General features: G+C 34.4%; 1 protein-coding gene across 1 annotated transcript in view; it reads left to right on the top strand.

The window, feature by feature from the left end:
* Window positions 1-22,857, top strand: part of MPP7 (MAGUK p55 scaffold protein 7) — a 242,799-nt gene that overhangs the window by 179,997 nt on the left and 39,945 nt on the right. Inside the window, exons 9-11 of the mRNA XM_033106666.1 lie at window positions 1,744-1,818; window positions 2,011-2,207; window positions 2,677-2,741. Coding sequence (XP_032962557.1) covers window positions 1,744-1,818; window positions 2,011-2,207; window positions 2,677-2,741 — 337 coding nt within the window. The remainder of the gene's footprint in view (window positions 1-1,743; window positions 1,819-2,010; window positions 2,208-2,676; window positions 2,742-22,857) is intronic.

Below are 22,857 nucleotides of genomic sequence, written 5' to 3'. Positions count from 1 at the left end.
AAAAATATTGGATTGGGGGCCATTTAAAAGCTTGATAATGCCTAGAGTTAGCCAGATAAATAGATATGTTTATATGTTTTTAGTAGTAGGATAAATTTATAGAGCCTTTTGAGATGGCTATTCAAAACTATCAAAATTTTAAATTTGCATACCTTTTAATCAAGAAATTCAATTGTTGGGAATTAACCCTAAGAAACTTATTTGGCATATGTGTATAAACAAGATATTTTTAAAATAGATTTAGAAACTATCTAAAAGGTCGCATTGATTGAATAATCATTTATCCATATGATGAATAACTGTGGAGCAATCACAATGGCTGATAGACATATATGACTTAATAATAGTAATCATTGCTTACATTGATTGAGCCCTTGACACTGTTCTAAGGGCTTTGCATACATTACCACACACACACACACACACACACACACACACAAACGAAGAATGGGAAGGGGTTACAGAGAAGACTTTTTTGCTTTCTCTCTACCTATACAATTTAATATTATATGAATTCTTACTAAGATTTGTGAGTTACTTTTATGTTCAGCACTAACAATGATATGACCATTTTGAAATCATTTCTTTATAAAATTTTGATATTTATACTATTAAAACCCCATGTTACTTGAGTCTCTATGCTGTGCTGGAGCTCCTTCTCATGTTTGTAACAGCTCATTCTGTGCAACTCTTTCCAGCTTGGCTTTCAATGACTTCACACTGGTAAATTGAAATTGGCTATGGTGGGAGTATTTATACCATGGAAATTGGTAAACAATACAAATCGGGGCCTTTTTTTTTTCTTTCTGTTTTTATTTATTTTTACTTTTTATAAAACAGAATCCTGGTTTACCAGCACTCCATTGATAGAGAGCCTCAGAGAGACCTACCCATTTTCCCCTCTCCCCTCTCTCCTTTCCTTCCTTCCCTATCTGCCTCTTTTCCCCCTCTCTCATTCCTATTAAATATGTACCAGATATTTATTGCTTTCATGGAGCTTACAATTAGCAGGGTAACAGATATTAAGAAACAATTCTATAAATAATTATTTAGATATTGTTAGTGATAAATGCTAAAAAGCGGGAGAGAGAGAGAATGACATGAGAGTGTATCAAAGGAAGACCTCTTGTCTGAGATACTCAGCTGAGAGTTATTAGTATGGCTGCTTGTTTTAATTAAATTGGAATACTCAATCCTTTCATTTTTTAAATGAATCTATTACATTTGGTATTTTACTCACTAACCAAAATGTAATAGAGATGAATATTCTTTATTATTTTTTCTGATGAGCATTGCAACAAATTGAATCATATAGTTATATCTTCATTACTGACAGTATAGGTGTCTTGTTTCTAAAACATGGATGCTAATACTTAAACGTAATAGTCTCAATCTTGCACATTATCTGTTCTCAACAGTTATTATTGTCTATAAGTCACTGTGCATATTCTGTGTTTCCATTTTCAAGTAACTTGACATGGATGGTAATATATTCATTGGCATTTTAAAAGCGCACAGGAGGTAAAAGTGGATTTAGTAGTTTGTTTTTTAACTTATTTGACAAACTTTAGTGCTTTCTCATGTTACAGGAATTTCTACAAAAATAGTTTCCTCATTTTGATCTAAGAGTAGAAACCCCAAGCTTGTAAATTTTCAGAAACATTTAATTTTCTAGCTTATTTTGCCTTCTTTCTCCTTGGCTCCAGAAGTTTCCTTATAACCCTTTCTTTCCTCTGATATCAGGCTCAGTCTCAGGGAGCAATTACCTTTAAGATCATACCCAGCATCAAAGAGGAGACACCATCTAAAGAAGGCAAGGTAATTATTACTTAAAAATCTTTTTTGTAGGGGGACTAGTGTTTTTCCATCTAGTGCACATCTTCTTTGTCAAAACAAATTTATTTTAATATTCTATTTAAAAAAAATTATTCTTAAATCAGAGTTTGAAGAATGTTGGCGATTTCACATTTTAAAAAATATTTATTCATTTTAAATGAAACTTTCTTCCAGATGTTTATCAAAGCCCTCTTTGACTATGACCCTAATGAGGATAAAGCAATTCCATGTAAGGAAGCTGGGCTTTCTTTCAAAAAGGGAGATATTCTTCAGATTATGAGCCAAGATGATGCAACATGGTGGCAAGCAAAGCATGAAGGTGATTCCAATCCCAGGGCAGGCTTGATTCCTTCAAAGCACTTCCAGGAAAGGTGAGCTACTGGCAAGTAATGATGGCCTTTCTTCAAGTGACCTTTTGTTCTCTGCAAAATATCACTCCAGCATGGTTGTGATAAAATAAGCACTAAAACCTTGCCTTAGAATCCTTTATCCCTCAGGTTTAGATTTCTGTTTTGTCTAACTAACTATGAATAATGACCAAAAATAATATGACAGTACCAGGTCATAGACGGTTTTTGTTACGAAGCAAATGGAAAATAGCACATAATATCTGAAACTGTATTGATGTGAAAGACGGAAAAGAAGAGTGATTTTGGAGTGGGGATAATTTATAAAAATTTGAAAGGAGAGGATTTATTTCTTAATTTGAATAGATTGCATCATGTTCATTTCCCCCCTAACTTTCCATTTTTTTCCTTAAGACTTTTAATATCTCGGTGTTATATTAACCTTGGATCTGTACTGAAAATTGATAGGCATATTGACCTTCTTTTTCCCCAGGAGATTGGCTCTGAGACGACCAGAAATAATAGTTCAGCCCCTGAAAGTTTCCAACAGGAAATCATGTAAGTTTGTTAATAAGAATTCAGAATATGAAAATTAATCTGGGGAACGTAATTTGGTGGTTACCAGAGCGTAAGGGGGTTGGGGGGTGGGGGATGAGGGTGAGGGGGATCAAATGTACGGTGATGGAAGGGGAGCTGTCTCTGGGTGGTGAACACACAGTGTGATTTATGGATGATGTGATTCAGAATTGCACAACTGAAATCTATGTAATTCTACTAACAATTGTCACCCCAATAAATTTAAAAAAAAAAAAAAAAAAAAAAAAAAAAAAAAAAAAAAAAGAATTCAGAATAACCAAATCTTGCTGTTTATTTTTGACTATTTAAAGCAGGTATTTGTGGTAGAATGAGAGATCATATTACCTTGTGATAGCTTTTGGATCATCATTTCACAGGAACCAAACAAATAAGAAATTCATAGTAGTAATAGAAAAGTGAATCTTCTGAAGAAAGGTGTGTTTGGAGTTATTTATAATAAACCCATGACTCACTCTTTAAAAAAAGAACTAATAACTGCTACTCTCTTTGATTTATGAATTTAGGTATTTTACAAATGTAACTGCAAATGCAGCTCCTTTATTTCTCCAAAGCCAGGAGGTTTGGATAAGGTATTTTTTGGTGAAGATTAGGGGGAAATATTCACCACATTCTTGGGCACAAAAGCAACTGTGCCTGAGAACAATTAATTGTTCTTCCTTTTAGTTTCTTGTTTATTCAAAATCATGGTAACTCTAGCCCTTAATTTGTCTGTTTGGAGTTATTACCAGACTAGATTAAAAGAAAGTAAGAGTAAGAAAAAGGATGATGTAGGATTACTGAAAAAGATAGTGTAGATTTAGGTGCATTTTTTTTCTTTCTTTCAACCTACCCTTGTCTTAGCTTCTCATTACTTCCCACTTTTCTCAAGTCCCCATCCCATAAAATTTCTACTTCATCTCTTCTAAATGTTTCATGGTTCTAGGTATTTCAAGAGTTAAAAAAAAAAAAAACCCTTTGTTTTCAGTATGGAAATTGTACATTAAAAGGCAAAATGAGCAAATAAATGGTCCTGGAATTTTACACCAACATCTGTTTTTAGTATTGTTGCATTTTTTCACATCTCCTGTTATTTCTGTCAGTTTGTAGAAGCTTATAGCCCAGGAATGACATTATAAGAGAGCCAAACTACAGTCGGTATAAATCTCCTAAACAAGCAAATACTTCAAGTGCAGCACTGATTCAAAAGCCTGCTTGTTCTTGCTTCACTGTCTGAGCAAAAGGAAAAAACACTTGTCATACAATGCCACGTGTATTGTGACATCAGAAAGCTTAAAGTGTAACCAGAACGTTGCATTATTTTAAAGTGTGATGAATTTTCACTGGTAACTCATCTAGTTCAAAGGATCTCTGAGGCATCCACCTGACTTGCTCTTTGAGGGGTTTTTAAATTTGGGGCTGGCACATTTCTAATATAGTTGGTGCACGTGGGATAAAATATGTGTAGCTAGAAAATGAAATAAATGTGATTGTACTTGAATCTGAATCCATCCTCAAATTTGAGCGTTAGGCAACTTCAAAATGTACCATTTGGTACAATTATGAATTTTTATTTATTTCAAAATTTTGATAAATATATGTTTCTTTAAAGAAATATACAAGTGGATAGGTTGTCTTTTTAATGCCTCTCCCCAAACTGGTTTCAGTATAAACGTGTGTGAATGTGAGGGGGTGTGTGTGTGTGTGTATGTATGTATGTATGTGTGTGTAGAAACATTAATTGTAGTGGAGGCTTTTTGTCTGTTAACTTGCATAATTTCTTTTATATGTTAATACTTCAATATTTAAATCTGAGAAATATTTATTCCCAGATTTATCTTTACTGAAATGTCCTCTTTAGGATGTTTTAGTTTTTTTTCTTTTTCTGCCTCTTGAATACCATTTAAAAATGCTTACTGATTCTTCTTTCACCCTTTCTCTCTTTCTCTTTTCTGTCTACCTCTTATTTATTTATTTATTTATTTATTTATTTATTTATTTATTTATTTTTAACTAGATTCTGATTCACTGAGAGATGAATTGTTTATTCCCATATACAGATGTTCTTTATTTTTAAATAAAAATAAATCTGGTCAATATTATGCAAATTAAATCAGTCATATATAGTATATATGATCTTGTTCAGAGAGACAGTATATGTCTATGAAAATTAAATAGAAAGCTAGTGTCTTTATTCTAAAAGAATTAAAATTCCATTTGAAATTTCTTTGATGTTGTCTCAGAAACCCCTAAACTCAAAAGTTATGCAAAACTCATTGTACTGGTTGTGAACATTTTTAAAGGTATTTTAAAGCACTTTGTTTTATAACCTGTGTATTTGATAGTGATTCTTTATATAACTAAATTTTGTAAAGGCCATCTGAGTGAACACTTCCTGGACTTCAACATTTGGTACTTAGATTTTTGGAATAAGACATTCATATTATAATGCTCTGTGCCAAATTATAGAATAAGGCTCTGAAAAAAAAAACAACAGAAAGTTGATATAAAATCTTTTATTTTTATGACTTTGAATAATTCATAGAATAGGTTTTAAGAAAAGTTTTTTATTTAATGTAAAATTTCTAAAAGAAGAATAATTCTGTCATGTTGATGTTTATAAGTTTATGAAAAAATATGTTGATAAAAATTTTCTGCGCTAAATTTTTACAAATGCATTTAAAACCTAGGAAGATATTGTTAAGCATTGAATTTAGAATAATAACTTTAGTTGGGTAATAATATGTACCAAATTGGCTAGCTAACTTTTTTCACAAAGTTGTTGCTTCTATTACTATGATTTTACTCTTTATTTGATTCACAGTGTATCATCATAACTCAAGTTTACATGGAGGAAAAGTTCATGGAAGATGGCTCTGGAACTATAGGGATTCAGTTAATGTCAACATAGAAGTTAAAAAGGAATGGAAAATCCCAGTACTATTATCTTTGCATATATATTTACTAGAACACTGGATCCCAGCTCCACAGTAAATAAAATCAGGAGCCATGATAATCCTGACTACTTTGGATATATGGTAGATAAGGGGAGGAAAAAAACATAATGGCTTTAAAGCTCAAAGTAGTTGGTATTATGCAAAACTCTTACGTGTGGGTGGTGTTCATCTTTGATGCTTGTTTTTTTTCCTCCCCTTATATACCATATATCCAAAAAGTAAGCTTATCGAGCGATATAATTTGCCTTTTAAAATGAAGCATACCTAAAAACTGAAACAAAAGCTCTCATAAAAATCATTCCTGAATCTTAGAAGCTTGGTATAGGGATTCACCTTTTCTTTCTCCTCTCCTATTTTTTTTTTTGGAAAATAACTCATCCAGCAAAAAAATTATTAGTAGAATTTTGTGTTCTCTCCCTCCCTCTTTCATCCAATGATAGGATCTCACATAATGGAGATTATGTAACAGAAACAGAGGAGCAGGCCCAGAAGTCTGATAGGTTTTTCTTTGATATGACTAACTTTTAGATTATTACGTGAAAGACACAGGTTAAGCGTTTTGGAAATGAGTAAGAGGGTATCTTGTGTCTCAAGTAGCATATAGGAGGGATTTTCATGACAATTGGCAGCTTGCAATTTATGTGTCGATATACTTTAAAGTACTGTATGATTTTTCTGCCAAAAGCTTATTTTTATAGTTCAGTTCCATATGTAAAGCAAAAAGATATCACCTTTTAAAAAGAAAAATGCATTTCCTTGATTACTTGAAATATTATTCGTTCCCTTTCTATTAAAATCAAAGTGTTTAAGAATTGTCCTCTGAATATCGTAAACATTACTTTAACTTCAATTTATATTTAAGTCCAGTCTATATGGTGTTTAAAAAAGGCTCTTATTCATATAGTGTATTTTATGGCAGAATATTCAGGTATGATATTTATTTAGAGTGCTCAGTTTCCTTTTTTAGTTAGCAAAGTACAAATGTCTGACAATTTCTAACACTGCTGATTAAATAATATTCATTTAAAATTTTTCTGTGACAAAATAGCTCCTATAGAATTCTTGTAATAAAAAAATCCTAAATGTATACTTTTTTTGACCTTTTGAAGATTAGAAGGTAAAAATACAAAATATTGTATTTTAGAATTTGTTTTAACGAGTTGTGATTGTTATCATGTGGGTAAAAAAGATCTTTAACTGCAGCCAAAGTATGTCCTTTCAAAAAGGGTGTAACCAAGTTCATTCCGAGACAAGCATTTTGTGGATTGAAGGTCACAGCCTACCAACAACAGAATTTAAACACTGAGTAAATGAATGAATTCACTCTACATGGTACCAATATTTTGGAAGGCCAAACATTGGAGAATAATATATATATATATATAATATTACTCCACAGGTTGTTAAAATCCAGCTTTTCAAGCTGAGTAAGCTCCTTCCTCCTGGCATCTTAAGTGATGTCTATTTAGAATGTTAACCCATAAAGTTAATTCAAAAATTAACAAATGGATGGCTAATGTTCTTACATTTAGTTTGTCTAAAACTTTGTCAGTCATTTTCTTAATATTAGTGGGATTTTGTGTAGCAGAAACATGGGGTTTTAAAAAATACTAAAAGTATTTTTTTCCCCTAATACTTATGGATACTCTTTGGGAGATACCAAAGTTCACAGTTTGTGTGGAAAGAGGTGAGGATGAACTGAGCTGTAAACTGCACTTCTGATTACTTAATGTCATGAGATGATTGAGGTGAAGGCCTTTCTAATTTTATTGCTCACTTTTTGTCTCAGTAAACCGTGTTCTCCTTCTATACATGAAGATGTTGCTTATAAAAACACTATCAGGGGATGTGCTTTTAGCTTCTCCATATGAAGGGTTCTAAGTCATACTGTCTCTTGCCGTTTGTCTGGGACACCCAGTGCCATGCAGGTAAGAGAGCTGATTAATGTTTAGGGGCCTGATTAGTGGTCATGGCTTATTGCAGACTTGTAGGCTGAGATTGCAGTGAAAGGTGGAGGGTGTTTTAAGAAAGCAGTTTTTCCACTTGTCCAGAGTGCCAGATGTGTCCCCCTCAGCCTAGCATCCAGCAGCAGGAAGTTCTCCTGCCCTGTAGTGCAGAGTTCATCAAATGCTCTTCATGAGAGCCTTTCCACTCCGTTCTCTGAAGACAGCAGAATAGCTCTTTGTGACCTGTTGGCCTCTCTTCTGTGCCTTTTATAATTTTCCCATCCTGCTCGTCAGTGCTTGATGAGGTAGAGAGTGGACTCCTGCTGAGGCTGGGGAGAAGAGATGGCCCTCCTCCAGCTCTCCTGTCATGAGAAATACACTTGAGGGCTTGAAGGTTCAGGGCTGGGGGCAGGAGGCTGATGTGGTGGGAGGTGGGGGGCATAGACAGGAATCTTGAAAGAAACTTTCACTTCCCTTGACTTCTCTCTCCCCCAGCTCCTATTTTCTGGCTTGAAATTTGAGTAATTAAGAAGTGAGTTGGGTGTGACGGTATAACATAGGAGTTAAAGACTCAAGCCTGCAGCCAGACTGCATGTGTCCAAATCCCAGTTTTGCCACTTCCAATTGCTTCATTTCTCTGTACCTACGATTTCCCATCTGTAAAATGAGGATAATAGTGTTGGCTTCATAGAGTTGTTGAGAATTAAATAAGTTTACATATTTAATGTGTACAGAACAGGGCCTTACCAGAGTAAGAATCATGCACGTATCCCAACTCTCTTCCGAGATCAACCTTGTATGTAGTTTTCCTGTTTGTTCAAGCTTGCAAATGCGTGTAAGGAATGTGTCCCTTTGCTTTTCCTGCTGGATGTCTACTAAGCATGATACTTGCTATTGGAGATATATGTGTGTGTTTTATTAAGCTAAAAAATTCCCTTCCTATTTTTGTGTAGAAGAAATACTTCTTTGAGAATTTATGCAGTATATTCATGACCTTTTATTAGGATAAGAAATATACATATACTATATGTAATATATATATTAGAGAACGTTTATTTTTATTGTGGATTGGCTTGTTTTAATTTGGGGGGTTGTGTGTGTTGTGTGTATGACATGGCTTTTATGATCTGCTTTACGGGACTGGTACTGGTTCTCTAATCAGGGGTGCAATACTCAGTCTATCTTGTTGTTCTTATCAGAAATACACTCTCTGTTTAACAATCTCCATTATGGCGGAGTGTCTGAGGTTGCAGACTAATCAATCTTATTATTTCCACCATGCCTAGTTGTTTGGCTTGGCTAATCCATAGAGCCTAGTTTATTGTTTGTTTCTAATAATTTGTTTTGATGCACATTGTATTTCAGAGCTAAGAATTGAGTATAAACTCACAACATGGTGACTCATAATATGAGCCTGAATAATATGATTTGCTCATCGTTTTGCTAATACTGTTCAAATACTGTACAGTTTGAGGAACCATAGGTATATGAAAAGTAAAAATCCATGGTATAACATTTCTCCTCAGTGTTTTCTATGACTGCAATTCTGTAGTTTGGAGACAGAAGCAAGCAGAGAACTGTTCTGCTCAGTCCAGTTCACTCTGTAAGGTCATGTAGCAAAAATATGTTCTACCTTGACTCAGGGTAGATGTTGCTTCTGTTAAACTGCCAGTTCTTTTTCTACCTTTCACTGAAGGTGAGTTTCCTAAGTCAAACTTACTCTTACTGCTGTCCTATTAATAACTCAAATATTGTTTAGGATTACTTTTTAAATACCTTTCATGAAATAATATATAGACAGAATGAAAAATAAAAAGTTCTGCCTGACTCATTTGACATGCGTATTAAGTTGATAATTGTCAGGATATTATTCAACTCATAGGATATTTAGACATTTTATGGGCCAGATTGGTTGTTTCTAAAAGGTTATCTTCTTTTTATACTATTTTTATCATGAAATATCCTGTGTTGAAGAGACAGATTAGTTTACAACACAGAACTGTTCTATGAAAAATAAGTATGATCCCCTTACTGAGGATATTATTTTGAAAGAACACTGACAGTTTCTCATTATATTTCCCACTTGGTATTTAATAAGCTATATGAAGGCTTTGTGCTTTTACTGCTTAGGTGTGTACATTCTTTTAGACCAAGACTACAGTGCAGTCTAAAATGTAGTTTTTCATAACTTTTATTTATTTGTTGATTAATAATTTTGAAATATTTAAAATACATTTGTTTTTTTCCTTTGGCTTTTCTAAGATGAGGAAACAGTTGAGTGTGGTAGTGGATTTTTTTTCCCCTTGGATGCAACATCTTCCTACTTTCATTGTATTTCTGCACATTTAATCATTTCCTTTCTCATTTTCTTGTGCTTCTCAGAGGAAATGAAAGGTACATGTACAAAAGCTTCCCTGCATAGTCTAGTAATTTTATGTAGGGCACATACATGTGGGATTAAATTGAATATAACAAGCAGTTGATGAAATATTACTTTACATCCAGACTTCCACCTTGACATTACAGAACCAAAAATCATGGTTGGACTTTGTTTTAAAAAGGAATGCATTTTTTTTTTTTTTTTTTGCTTCATATAGCAGAAATATAGAAAGTAATCTGAAATAGTATATTATGTTTTTTTTCTCTGTCAGTAGTCTCCCAATAAAGGCACATTAAAAAATAATGTTATTCAAATATATTGAAAGACTTATGTTAACATAAGAATGTGGGGAAAATCTTCTCAATTGTTTGATTTCTGCACAAGCTGTGCTGTTAGTTCCAGAAGCACATTTATGTGAAGATTAGAGGCCTAAATAATAAGTATTCCTCTACTTAATAAGTTTTAAGACATGCATAGCCCAGTATTCATTTAATTCCTAGAAATAATTAGTAGCACATTGTTTATTTTTAAATGTTTTCATCTGTCATTTTTAAAACCAAAATAAAAATTGAAATATCATGCCTTTATTTCTTTCCAACACAGAATCTCTTTCTATCAAAAGAAAGGATGTATCTTAGTCTTAACCTTTCTGTCTAATCCAGTGAGCCAAAATAGTGCTATATTTTACATATTATCAAAGAGCCTGACTTACAAAAATAAATTTACTTTGGGGATCAAGTGTTGTCATTTCCTTACTGTGAAAGTATAAACGTCTCAGGCAAGTCTTTCTAATTTTCTTGGAACTGCGTCAAGAAACCTCTGAAGAAGGTTGAAAAAAGAATTGCATGGTGTTTCAAATGCTACTTTAAACTTAAATATAAAACAAAATGTTTTATGTTAAATATAAAACACAGTGTTTTATGTTAAGAGTTGCATTGTGAGGGCTGTTCTATGCTGTGCTTTACATAATTGTTTTAAGTAATTTATTTTTTGCATCTGTGGCTGGGCTTCTAACTTCTGCTTTATTTCTTGGCTTTTGTTCTGTATGCTTTTACACTCCATCCAGAAGATGCTGACTATGCTGGTAACAACAGTGGAACCTATATAGGTGAGCAATTGGGCATGGAAAAGGATTTCTTCTTTCTGTTGCTTTCTTCAAAACCATGATATTGTTTGATCTTAAATGAGCATATTTGCATTAGCATGTCCTGATGTTTAGTGGGGGGTAGCATGAACCTTATATTAAACAGGCTCAATGGGTTGGACACAAAGGAATTCATAGTGTGCTTTGGTTATTATTCAAGAAGATTTCCAGATGCTATGTTTTTGTAAATCATTATATAGTTTTGAGAGAGGATGCAAAAGCATCTATTTGTGCTAAGTCATTTTACTCCATTAACTACGGTATCTGGACTTTGCTGAATTATCTGGTTAGTTATGAGTTACTCGAAGCTTCTAAGTAACTTATTTCTTCGTAAAGAACTTTTTGGTTATGTTTTCTAATGATTTATTATTCCCTAACACTAACCGTTCCCTAACTAACCATTGACTGAACAGCTCCAAATATAATTAAACTTTACGATTAACATGCTAAGCTGTATTGGAAGGAAATCTTTCCAGTTGGGAGATGCCAAGAGATAACAAAAGCCAAGATACCTAGGAATTGTAAAGACATCAGAATTATCACCTGCATTTCACTTCAGACCTTTCCCACTCTTGCCCTGTATTGGCACAATGACAAGTTCTCTATTTTCAGTCGTGAGACTGAAATAGTGTAGAAACACAAATTTATAGCTTCAACTTCTTTATTTTCATATTAATATTGATGTATAGTCGACACTTGAACAACACGGGTTTGAACTATGCATGTCCACTTATATGCAAATATTTTCAATGAATATATAGTCAGCCCTCCGTATCCGCAGGTTTCACATCCGCCAATTCAACGACCATGGATCAAAAAACAGTATTTTTCATCCGAGGTTGGGAGTTGGCAGTTGTGTATGTATGCATTGTTTTGTGCTGCTTTATAGAAGGGGCTTGAGCATCCACAAGTTTTACTATCCATGGGAGTCCTGGAACCAATCCCCCGCAGATTCTGAGAGACAACTGAGTTTTTGGGGAGTCAAATTATATATGGATTTTGAACTGAATGGAGGTCAGCACCCTAAACCCCCATGTCGTTCAAGGGTCAACTGTATACGATAATATCTCTTGGTTATTGAAGAATTGTGCCAGACATTATATTTTGTACTTAATATATATTATTTCTAATACTGTGAAATTGGTGCTATTTTATTCACTTTAAAAAAGGGCACCGAGGCCAGAAAGTTTACAGGATTTACTTAGGGATCTAGAGACAGTAAATCGCCAACTGTGATTTCAAATCCACACCTATGCAGATATATACCTCTACTCTATCCTTTAAAATATATTGCCCTCTAGTTTTTCATTCTACAAAAGAAAAAACCTGTGCAGAAATATAGATATCCAATTTTAGTCTAGAAAAACTATAATTTATTAAGAGAGAATTGGATGATCAGAGAGAGGTTAAAATTTCGCTAATTCTTTCCTCAATTTCAGAACAACAGTGTGCCAGATACTCTGTGTATACTCTCTTTACATCCTCAGAAGCGTTAATAGCTTAAAACAGCAGCGTTTTTTTTCTTCTTCTGACTCTGTGGTCAGCTGGGCATTTCTGGCGTGTGTTGGCTTGGTGAGTCTGTGCAGGCTAGTGGTTGGCTAGGGTCTGTTTGGTCTGGAGAGACGGGGGTGCTGAGCTTTGGGCACTTGTTTCTGTTCGTGTAGTTTTTCTCCCTCCACTAAGTTAGTGGTCTCTGAGTTCCAGGGAGCAACAGAGAAAACAATGTCTGGTATGTATGTAGTGCTGGTATGTTGAAGTCTCTGCTTACATCACATTTGCTAATGTCCCATTAGCTAAAACAGTCTCATAGCCAAGCCAGAGTCGGTGTGGAAGGATACCACCAGAGAGGTGAAGGGGAGGTGAAGAGATGGACAGCCGTGACTGCAAGCTTTTACGTCCTTAGAAAGAGAAAGTGGGATAGCTACTCTCCCTGACTTTAAGGGCTTATACTCTGTCAATTCGATAGTAAGTGTACATCCCTCCACTGAATAACTGGCATAAAATGTTATCGACTGAGTGTCACGTAAAATGCCTTAATTCAGAAGATGTGATGATAGTCTCAGCCTGAGGCAGTGAGGGACCTGGTCCCTCAAGGCATGGCATTAAAACTGGGCACCATGGATGAGGGGGAATTATAGTTAGCAGAGGATGAAGGCAGAAGCAATAGCATGGAGAGAGATGACTGTTGCAGAGCACAAGGCACATTTAAGTTTGGGAGACGTGTAGATGATAGGACTGGAAATTTAATGTGGCACTTAATAGTGTGAGATCTTCAATGGCAGGCTCAGTAATTGACACATTTTTCAAGTTTGCCTGATTTTTGCACTCACATTATCCTTTGTATAAAATTCTATCCAAAAAAACAAAATAGTGGGTTTTTAATCTGTGTGTCTCTTACAGCATGTAGGAGTTTTATTAAATTCATATTTAATCAGTAGACATAAACTGAAGTACAAAAGTAAAGGTGAACAGTAAAAATGGGTTTCTTTAGAGAGTTCAGAGAAAATGAGTTCTGATAAAATGTCATTGGCTCTGGCAACAACTCCATTGTTATGTGGGGTCACGGATCACAGCTGAGAAACAACTTTTCTAGAAGCCAAATTGCAAGGTGTCAAGGATTAACAGTGGACAGTGAAAGAAAGGATGCACTTGAGTTCAAGATGGGTTTTTTATATTTGAGTGTAGGAATATTTTAGTGGGAAAAGAAAATAAGATCAGTTTTATAGACAGAGATGATGGAACTGATGGTAAAGGATTGACTGTCTGAGATAGGAAGTAATTGATTGAACAAAGCCCCAAAGCAGACTAGATTAGATGGAATTGAGACTGCAGGAGTACTTAGGTAAAATAATTTGTCGTTAACAGGTAAGGTTAAGCGATGCAGATACCGCATGACCCAGAAAAATGATTCTTTGGAAAAGGCAGAGGGCTCTGTGTTCCAAGAGACCATTTTGTATCACCCAATTAAAGATGAAAATAGGGCACCATCTAGGTAAAATGGTAATATCATGAATCATACAATAATTTATATCAAACTGGTGGATCACAGCCTTTAGGTTGTGTTTAGACAAAAGATACATTTTTGTTAGGCACAGAAATTTCATGTAAATATTTCTGGCTCCTTTGACAAACAAAAGGTTTGACCTAACTAGATCTTCATTTCTTAACTCCTCATAATTAGCTGGAGTTGAGTTCCAGTTGACTCCTTAAATAAAACAAGCTCTCCAGTTCAACAGGGCCCTCACCACTCCTTATTACTTGTCAGTACTGAGACAGCATGTCACTAGACATTCCCCTAACGTTATTGCTTGTATTATACTAATGAAGTATTCCTCTTTATCCATGATCTCAATGTGGGGAAATAAAAGTAACCAAAGAGTATTTAAAGAAACATGGGGCAACCTATTTCTTTGACAACTGAATGTTGCGCAAAATGTATTAGTGTTGACAGAATGCAACTTAAGGTTTTACTCCCTGTTTCGACTCTATAGGCTTTTGAATTTGCAAGCCCTGATGATGCTACTCCATTCAACTCCTGCTCTTCATTTAGACCAGAAAGAAACTACAGTTGTTCTTTCCATACCTTAATATGGCAAAGGGAAAAATATGGCCAATGTGTTTTAATATAAGCGCATCATGACATTATTTCTTTCTGGTCTAAATGCTTGTTCTGACACATGTACATTAAGAGACTACCATAGAGGTTCATGCACTCAAAAGTTTGTTTAGCTATGACTGAGTCAAGGGAATCTAGCAAGGCACCTGAGAAGAGAAGCATACAATAAAAAGACTTTGTGTTTTTTTTCAAAAAGGATATGAAATAATAGCGTGTGAAAAGTAATAGTGTTTCTGATAAAAGTTCTTCTTTTAAGGAAACACTTCAACTAACGCCCCAGATTTGAAATTGCTTCTTTTCCAGAAAAAGAAATTTGATCATAGTCTCCGGTTTTATATATATATATATGTTATATACAGGAGTTCCCCACCTCACCCCACCCCATTATCTGCGGTTTCGCTTTCCACAGTTTCTAGTTGCCTGTGGTCAACTGCAGTCTGAAAATATTAAATGGAAAATTCCAGAAATAATTCAATAGACAATTCGTAAGTCTTAAATTGCTCTCCTTACTGATTAGTGTGATGAAACTCCCACCATCCCACCCCATCCCGCTAGGGATGTGAAACATCCCTTTGTCCATTGTCTCCATGCTGTGCAGACTCCCTGCCCGGTTACTCAGTAGCCGTCTCAGTTATCAGATCCAGTGTCGCCGTATCGCAGTACTCGTGTTCGAGACACCCTTATTGTACTCAGTAATGGCCCAAAGCGCAAGAGCAGTGGTGCTGGCAATTTAGATATGCCAAAGAGCAGTTGTAAAGTGCTTCCTTTAAGTGAAAAGATGAAATTTCTGGATGTAAAAACGAAGGGGAAAAAAAATCATAGGCTTAGGTTGCTAAGATCTATGGTAAGGACAACTCTTCTATCCATGAAATTGTGAAGAAGGAAAAATGAATTTGTGCTAGTTGTGCTGTTGTACCTCAGACGGCTAAAGTTACAGCCACAGTGTGTGGTAAGTGCTTAGTTACGATGGAAAAGACATTAAATTCGTGAGTAGAAAACATGAACAGGAAATGTGTTCTGATTGATGGCAACATGTTGTACTAGAAAACAGAGCTTATGATGACTTCATTCAGCAGGGGATCCCCTGAAACGAGTGACAACATATGCATACGTTTTATTGCAGTATATTGTTACAATTGTATTGTTAGTTATTGTGCATCTCTTACTGTGTCTAATTTATAATTTAAACTTTATCGTAGGTATGTATGTAAAGGAAAGCCAGTATATATGGGATTTGGTACTGTCTGATTTCAGTCACCCACTGGAGGTCTTGGAACATATCCCCGGGAGGAAAAGGGAGACTACTGTATTATTTTATTCTAGTATATTATTACTTTGTTATAAATACATTAAGCAAATTGACTGTTTTGTGGAGTTCTGTTTTTCCCCAAAAAACCAAATCCTCCAAGTACTACAGCTCTCAAGCATTTTTAAAAGAGATCTCACAAGCAACATACCTAACATAAATGGCAAAATTGTTTTATGGTAAAAGTGTTATTTGATAACCACCTTAAATATACTGTGACTTAGTGCAATACTCTAGCTTTTATTAGTTCTCTTTTTTCCCCTTGAATTATCATTTCTTTGCCTATGTTTTTCTATCAGGTTCTTTATCAGTCTTCTGTTAATTTGATGAGCTCTTTCTGTATCATGAGGTGTGTGCCTGTATCCTCTGTGGTGTGCATTTACTTCTGGTCTTTTGGTTGGATTTTACCTTTTTCTATGCAAGTTTCACAACATAGAGATATTTAATTTTTAGCCAAGTTTGTAAATTGTTTCCTCCCTGTCTTCTGAGTTTTCGTTTGTGTTCCCCATACCGTAATTTTTGAAGATAATTTAAAAATTTGTATTTTTAACAAGTAATATATGCATTAGGTTGACGCATATGAAACTGCTGTTTTGGTAGGTCAAAAAACAACCGAATGTCAGCAATTTCACATGACTCTATTTAATAAATTGTTTAAAAATCAAGTTGTATTTATTGTAAGTCTTGCAACCCAAATAGGAGTCCCTTTCCATCTTCCTCCCTAGTCCCATGTTCTCCCTCAAGAGAAAACCACTTCAGCTCTGGTTAGCAGTTTTTTTCTGGTATTTACAGACATAAAACTTTCTTATAATGCTATTTCTACATTTTTTGCCCTAACATTTATTGAGTGCCTGTAAGTTCTAGACTGTCCGAGGCCCTGGAGTTTCAAGAGAGATCAAAACAAGCATCCTTTCATTGAGTTTCCATATTGGGAATAGGGATGGAGACAGACAACTAAATAAATTATATAATACTTTATATGGTAATAATAAGCAAAAATGGGGGTGTTGGGGCAGTTGGGGACATGGGGCTTCAAATTTCAATACAGTGGTTAAGGGAGGCCTCCCTGAGAAGTTCATGTTTGAACAAGAACCTGAAGGAGACTTGTGGGGAATGAGCTTCCCAAGGATTAAGACAAAGGCCCCGAAGCAGAGCCCTGATGAGTCGGAAGATCAATGAGGAGACCACTGTGGTCAGAGCAAGTGAACAAGGGAGGAATTTATAGGTTGTCGAGGTACCAGAATGGTTGTGGAGGGGAGAGATGTGGAGGGGGATTCTTTAGCTCTCGGTGTGAGATGAGAAATCATGGAAGGATTCTGAACAGAGCAATGACGTGACAAGATACATACGTGTGTTTAAGGATCCTGCTGGCTGATCGGTTGAGAAGGGACTGTAAAGGAGGCAAGGGCAGAGGCAGGGAGATATGTGGTGATCCAGACAAGAAGTGACTGTGGCTGACACCAAGATATCAGTGGAGGGATTCAGATTGGATACACTTGAAGGGAGAATTGACAGGATTTTCAGACACTTGGGAGACTTTAGGATGAGTGCATGGTTTTTGGACTTAGCAACTTTAACTTACTGAGATGGGGACAGTCTTTCCATCTCAGTAAATGATGATTCCATATTTAGGTGGGATAGAGATCAAGTTTTCCATTTGGGATATTTTGAGTTTAAGATATCTAAACAAAGATGTCAAATGGGCAGTTGGATAGGCAGCTTTGAGTTCAGGGTAATGATTTGGAAGTGGTCAAAGTTAGATCAAATTTAAAGCATGAGCTGAATGAGATCATCCTAAGATCAGAAACTAGACAAGGATGTACATTCTTGACACTTAATTTAACATACTGGAAGTGTTAGCCAGAGCAGTTAGGCAAGGGAAAGAAATAAAAGGCCTCTAGATTGGAAAGGAAGTACAAAACTGTTTGAAGATTACTTCATCGTTTTATAGAAGATCATTTTTCTGCATCAACTGAGATGATCATGTGGCTTTTTTCCTTAATTCTACTAGTATAGTGTATATCATTGATTGATTTTTATAGGTCGACCCAACCTTGCATTTTTAGGATAAATCCCACTGGTCATGTATATAATCCTTTTTATATGTTGCTGAATTTGAGTTGCTGGTATTTGAGGAATTTGGATATTGATCTATAGGTTTTCTTTTTTGATATTTTTGTCTGATTTTGGTATTAGGGTATACTGGCTTCATACAATGAGGGGGGAAGTGTTCCCTACTCTTACTATTTTTTGAAAGCATCTGTAAAGGACTGTGTTAATTATTCTCTAAACATTTGATATAATTCACCAGTGGAGCTATCATAGTCCTGGGTTTTTCACTGGGGGAAGATTTTTGATCACCAATTCAGTCCCTTTGAATTGTGAAAGTTCTGTTCAGATTTTCTGTTTCTTTTTTTCTGTTTCAGTGGTAAATCTGTAATAAGTTGTCCATTTTCACGTAGATTATCTAATTTGTTGGCATATAGTTGATCATAGTATTTCCTTGTAATCTTTTTATTTTTCAAGTTTGGTAGCAGTATCCCCTCTTTCATTCCTAATTTTAGTAATGTGAGTCCTCTCTCTTTCTTTTAAAATTGGTCTATGTAGGTAAAGGCTTGTCATGTTGATCTTTTCAAGAACCAAAATTTGGTTTCAATTTTTTTTCTATTCTAAGCATGTTAAAATGTTATAATAAATTTCTACACTAAGTAGGAAATGTAGTTTATTCTACAATTTTGACGTTTAACATTTCCTCCTAATCCTCTGTATTAGTCAAGAAACAGAATGTGTGTGCACATACATATATGTATATATACACATACATATACATATACAGAGAGAAAAGAGAGTTTAAGGAATTGGCTCATGTGATTGTGGAGGCTTGGCAGGTCAGAATCTGCAGGGTAGGCCAGCTGGAGACTCAGAGAAGAGTTCTAGTTCAAGTCCAAAGGCCATTTACGGGCAGAATTCCTTTTTGCTCAGGGGAGGTTAACCTTTTTCAACTGATTAGATGAAGCCCACCCATATTATGGAGGGTAATCTGATCCAAATGCTAATCTCATTCAAAAAAGACTGTCACAGAAACATCCAGAATAACAGTTGACAAAATGTCTGAGCACTGTATCCCAGCCAAGTTGACACATAAAAATTAACCATCACGTTTTCCATTCTCCGACTCTACTTTAACATATCCATGATAGTTATTGCATTGAGGAAAATTTTACCCATTGGAGATTGATATATCTTGCACATCAAATGTTTCTCTCACTAAAGAAGTAATTTAAACAATATCAGTCAACAAAATGGAATGGATTTGTGACATTTTAGTCATTGGATATCATACAAATGACTGTGGTTGGTGCATCTCAAATCCCAACAGACACCACTACTTTAATAGATACATCTGAGTACCACTGATTTTAAAGAACATGCACATACAAAGTATAGGGCTATCGCTGTCCTCGGCAAGTGGCCCCTTTATCCAATTAAGGAAAGCTCTGGAAAATAGTCAAGGGAGTTTCTAGAAGTTTAGCCTTGTCGTGAGGGCTTTTCCAAGGATTGTTTAGAAGAATTTCTGAGACCTTGGCTTATTTTAGAACCGTACCTTTGCCCCTCATCCACCTCCACACCTTGTATCTCCTGAGTCCACAGAAGGAGAAGAAAAACAAAAGTGATCTACCTTGCAGACAATTTCCTTGAACCAAAAATGGGACTACCCAGAGTCCACTTGTAAACCCATGACCACTGTTGATCTAAATTAGGCCAACAGCCCGTGAATACATTTATTTTCACTTTCTTTGAAGTACATAAAAATTAAGCACAAAACAGTATGTATAAGTAGCCCTTAACCTGATGACCAGTTACATTTTTGAAAAATACATTCCATGCCAAAATGATCTAAATGGAGTTTTTTGAAAGAAGTAACCTTATAATATTCCAAGAACTGAATTCTATTTGTATAAGAATTGCATCTTAAAACCATATTTAATAAGCTATCGCTGATACAAATGTACACTATGTGGTATGATTCTTACTGATGTATAACATACCACATTTTTTAGAGGTCAGCATATTTATCAATAAAAGATGTTTGGCCGTTACTATAGGAAGGAAGGAAAAAAAGCTCACTGAGTGGATAACGTAAGTGGTGTGGTGTTTGAATAAAATTTTGTAATAATAACATGAAAGTAAATTGATAGTATGCTATAAATATAAATTGCAGAAAATTGTACCTTTAAAGTTGAATTCTTATAAGTCAAGGGCTGCCTATATGTAAAGATTATCAAAACATTTACTATATACCGGGTTTCCCCGAAAATAAGACCTAGCTGGACAATTAGCTTTAATGCGTCTTTTGGAACAAAAATTAATATAAAACTCAGTCTTATTTTATTATAAGACCGGGTCTTACATACTGGGTCTTATATAACATAAGACCCGGTCTTATATAATAATAATATAATGTAATATAATATAATGTAATACCGGGTCTTACATTAATTTTTGCTCCAAAAGACGCATTAGAGCTGATTGTCCGGCTAGATCTTATTTTCAGGGAAACACAGTATATATATATTTCATTTATATTTAATTATATAATGTATATATGTATACTATGTATAGTTTTTAATTCGGTTTGGTGGATGGTGTGGAAGTTAGTGTGTTTCTGCTGTGTCTCTGTCGGCGTCCAAAGAGTAATTTTGTACAATGGTCTGCTTTAAAGATTCTCCTTTTTCCTAATGCTGTGCAAAATAGTTCATATGAAGAGTAATTTTTTTTTAACATTGGTAAGAATTATAAAATGTTCTTGCTCTGGTTAATTCATTATAGACATCTCATTATACTCATTTCACAAAGCACTGCTTATCATGCATCTGTCTTCAAACATAATTTCTTGCAAATGATTTCCTGAAAAATCAATTTTTCTCCACTTTTGTCCTTGCTGGAGTACTTCATGCATTCTTTTAAAACAAGATCAGTTTTGGGACTTATGTAAGTTAAGACTGTTCTTTCTATTTAACTGAAGTGTTTACCATAAAGTTCAATCAGAACAAAACTGTCCACTTGCTGTTATTTCTTTTAAATGCTATTTACTCATCTCTACTTCTATGTTTTTTTCCTAAGCCTGTTTCTTATTTCTCCTATGTGTAAGTACCATTGATCCTCAACCATAGTGCCTTTTTTTAAATCTCGTGAAAATTCCCATTTCCACCAATATTCAGCCATTTTATTAAAGAATGTTATATAGGTAGGTAAATACAGCTATCTCTAAATATGCTGTCTTAATGTTTCTCCAAAAAGTAAAATTTATATAAAAAGCACATTTAGAAGCATTCTTTCAGAAGTGGTACAGGTTCTTTCTTGAACAAGAAAGAACTCTGCATAATCTCAACATGTCTGGAATTCTACTTGGAAATATTTTTTTCTGACAGAAAGAAACCATTCCTGCTTGGAGAATTTTAGGTTGCATAGATTCAACTTAAAAAAAATATTGAAATTTCAAATCCAATTTTCCCCTATTTTCAGAACTATATTTTTATATTCAATTTTATGTGTGCATACTGTATTTTCTCATAATTTTGAAAGTGTGTAAGAACTCATTTCTTTATTAGCTGGCTAACAGAAAATTAAATTCTATGGTTTCTCTTTTTTTATGGTAATGCTATGCTATGCTTTAGAAAGAAATTGTCAGTGGTATCAGGAAACCTTTTTAAAACCTAAACAATTTGTTTTTCTTGGAAATCGCAAATTTAAATTTTATATTAGCTTCCATGATTTTTTTTAGCTTCCATGATTTTATTGGGTACTTTGAATTTCTATTTTTAACTTGAGATGAGTTGAAAGATTCAAGGTTATTTATGGCATTTGAACATTTTTTTTAAGTTTTATTGAGAGCAATAAAACTTATTTATCTTATAATATTCCAGAGATGAATTTTCTGTTAGTTTGTTCAAAAGCCTTTTCCCCTTCGTATACACAATTAGCATCTATACAGTTGGTAAATGTAATCCATGATAACATTCCTGTTTCACAAGTGATTTCACCTCCTGAAAGTGAATATAGAAGCTGATTCCCCTAGCTTCTTCAGATCTCAGTAACTTTTATAGTTTTTTTATTGGAATTTCTTTTCAATTTATACCTCTTCTCAAGATTTTTACTTGTTGCTTTAAGATGATCTTAGTTATCCTCCATTGTCTTTGGGATAATTTTATAATTGTCATACTGTGGGAACATCATTTCAACAGTAATTTTATCTCAGGATCTTGTTATTATATAGTTGTTACATGTCTGTCACGATTTATATAATTATAACAGCATTGGCTTTATATTAAAATGTTGATTTTAATGGTCATTTTCAATGTTTTATTGTCAGGAGCCTAACATTGTATAATAGTTTTCAGCTGCTTAGCTTTTATTAATGTCTACATGGTGTTTTGGTTTTTTTTTGGTCATCTTTAAAAGGTCACTTATATTAAAAATTTCTCTTCCTTGTAATTAAGTTACCAATTGAACTAGTTAAATATTTGCTTGGTCAAACCAATCCAGTGTTTTAAGATGCAAAAAAATATTTTCATACAGTATTTTTGGTAGTTCTTCCAAATTAAAAATATCCACATTTTAGTATATTTAAGGAGAGATAAAAGAATTAAAATGTTTATTTTTATCTCCTTTTATGAAAGTAGGCAGTTTTCTTGATTTGTGTCAAATAAGTGTGTTTCTTTAAAAAAATTAGGAAATTAAAGTGGATCCTT

The sequence above is a fragment of the Rhinolophus ferrumequinum genome, chromosome 5, assembly GCF_004115265.2.
Source record: "Rhinolophus ferrumequinum isolate MPI-CBG mRhiFer1 chromosome 5, mRhiFer1_v1.p, whole genome shotgun sequence".
NCBI classification, from domain to species: Eukaryota; Metazoa; Chordata; class Mammalia; order Chiroptera; family Rhinolophidae; genus Rhinolophus; species Rhinolophus ferrumequinum.
This window is presented reverse-complemented; position numbering and strand designations above follow the sequence as displayed.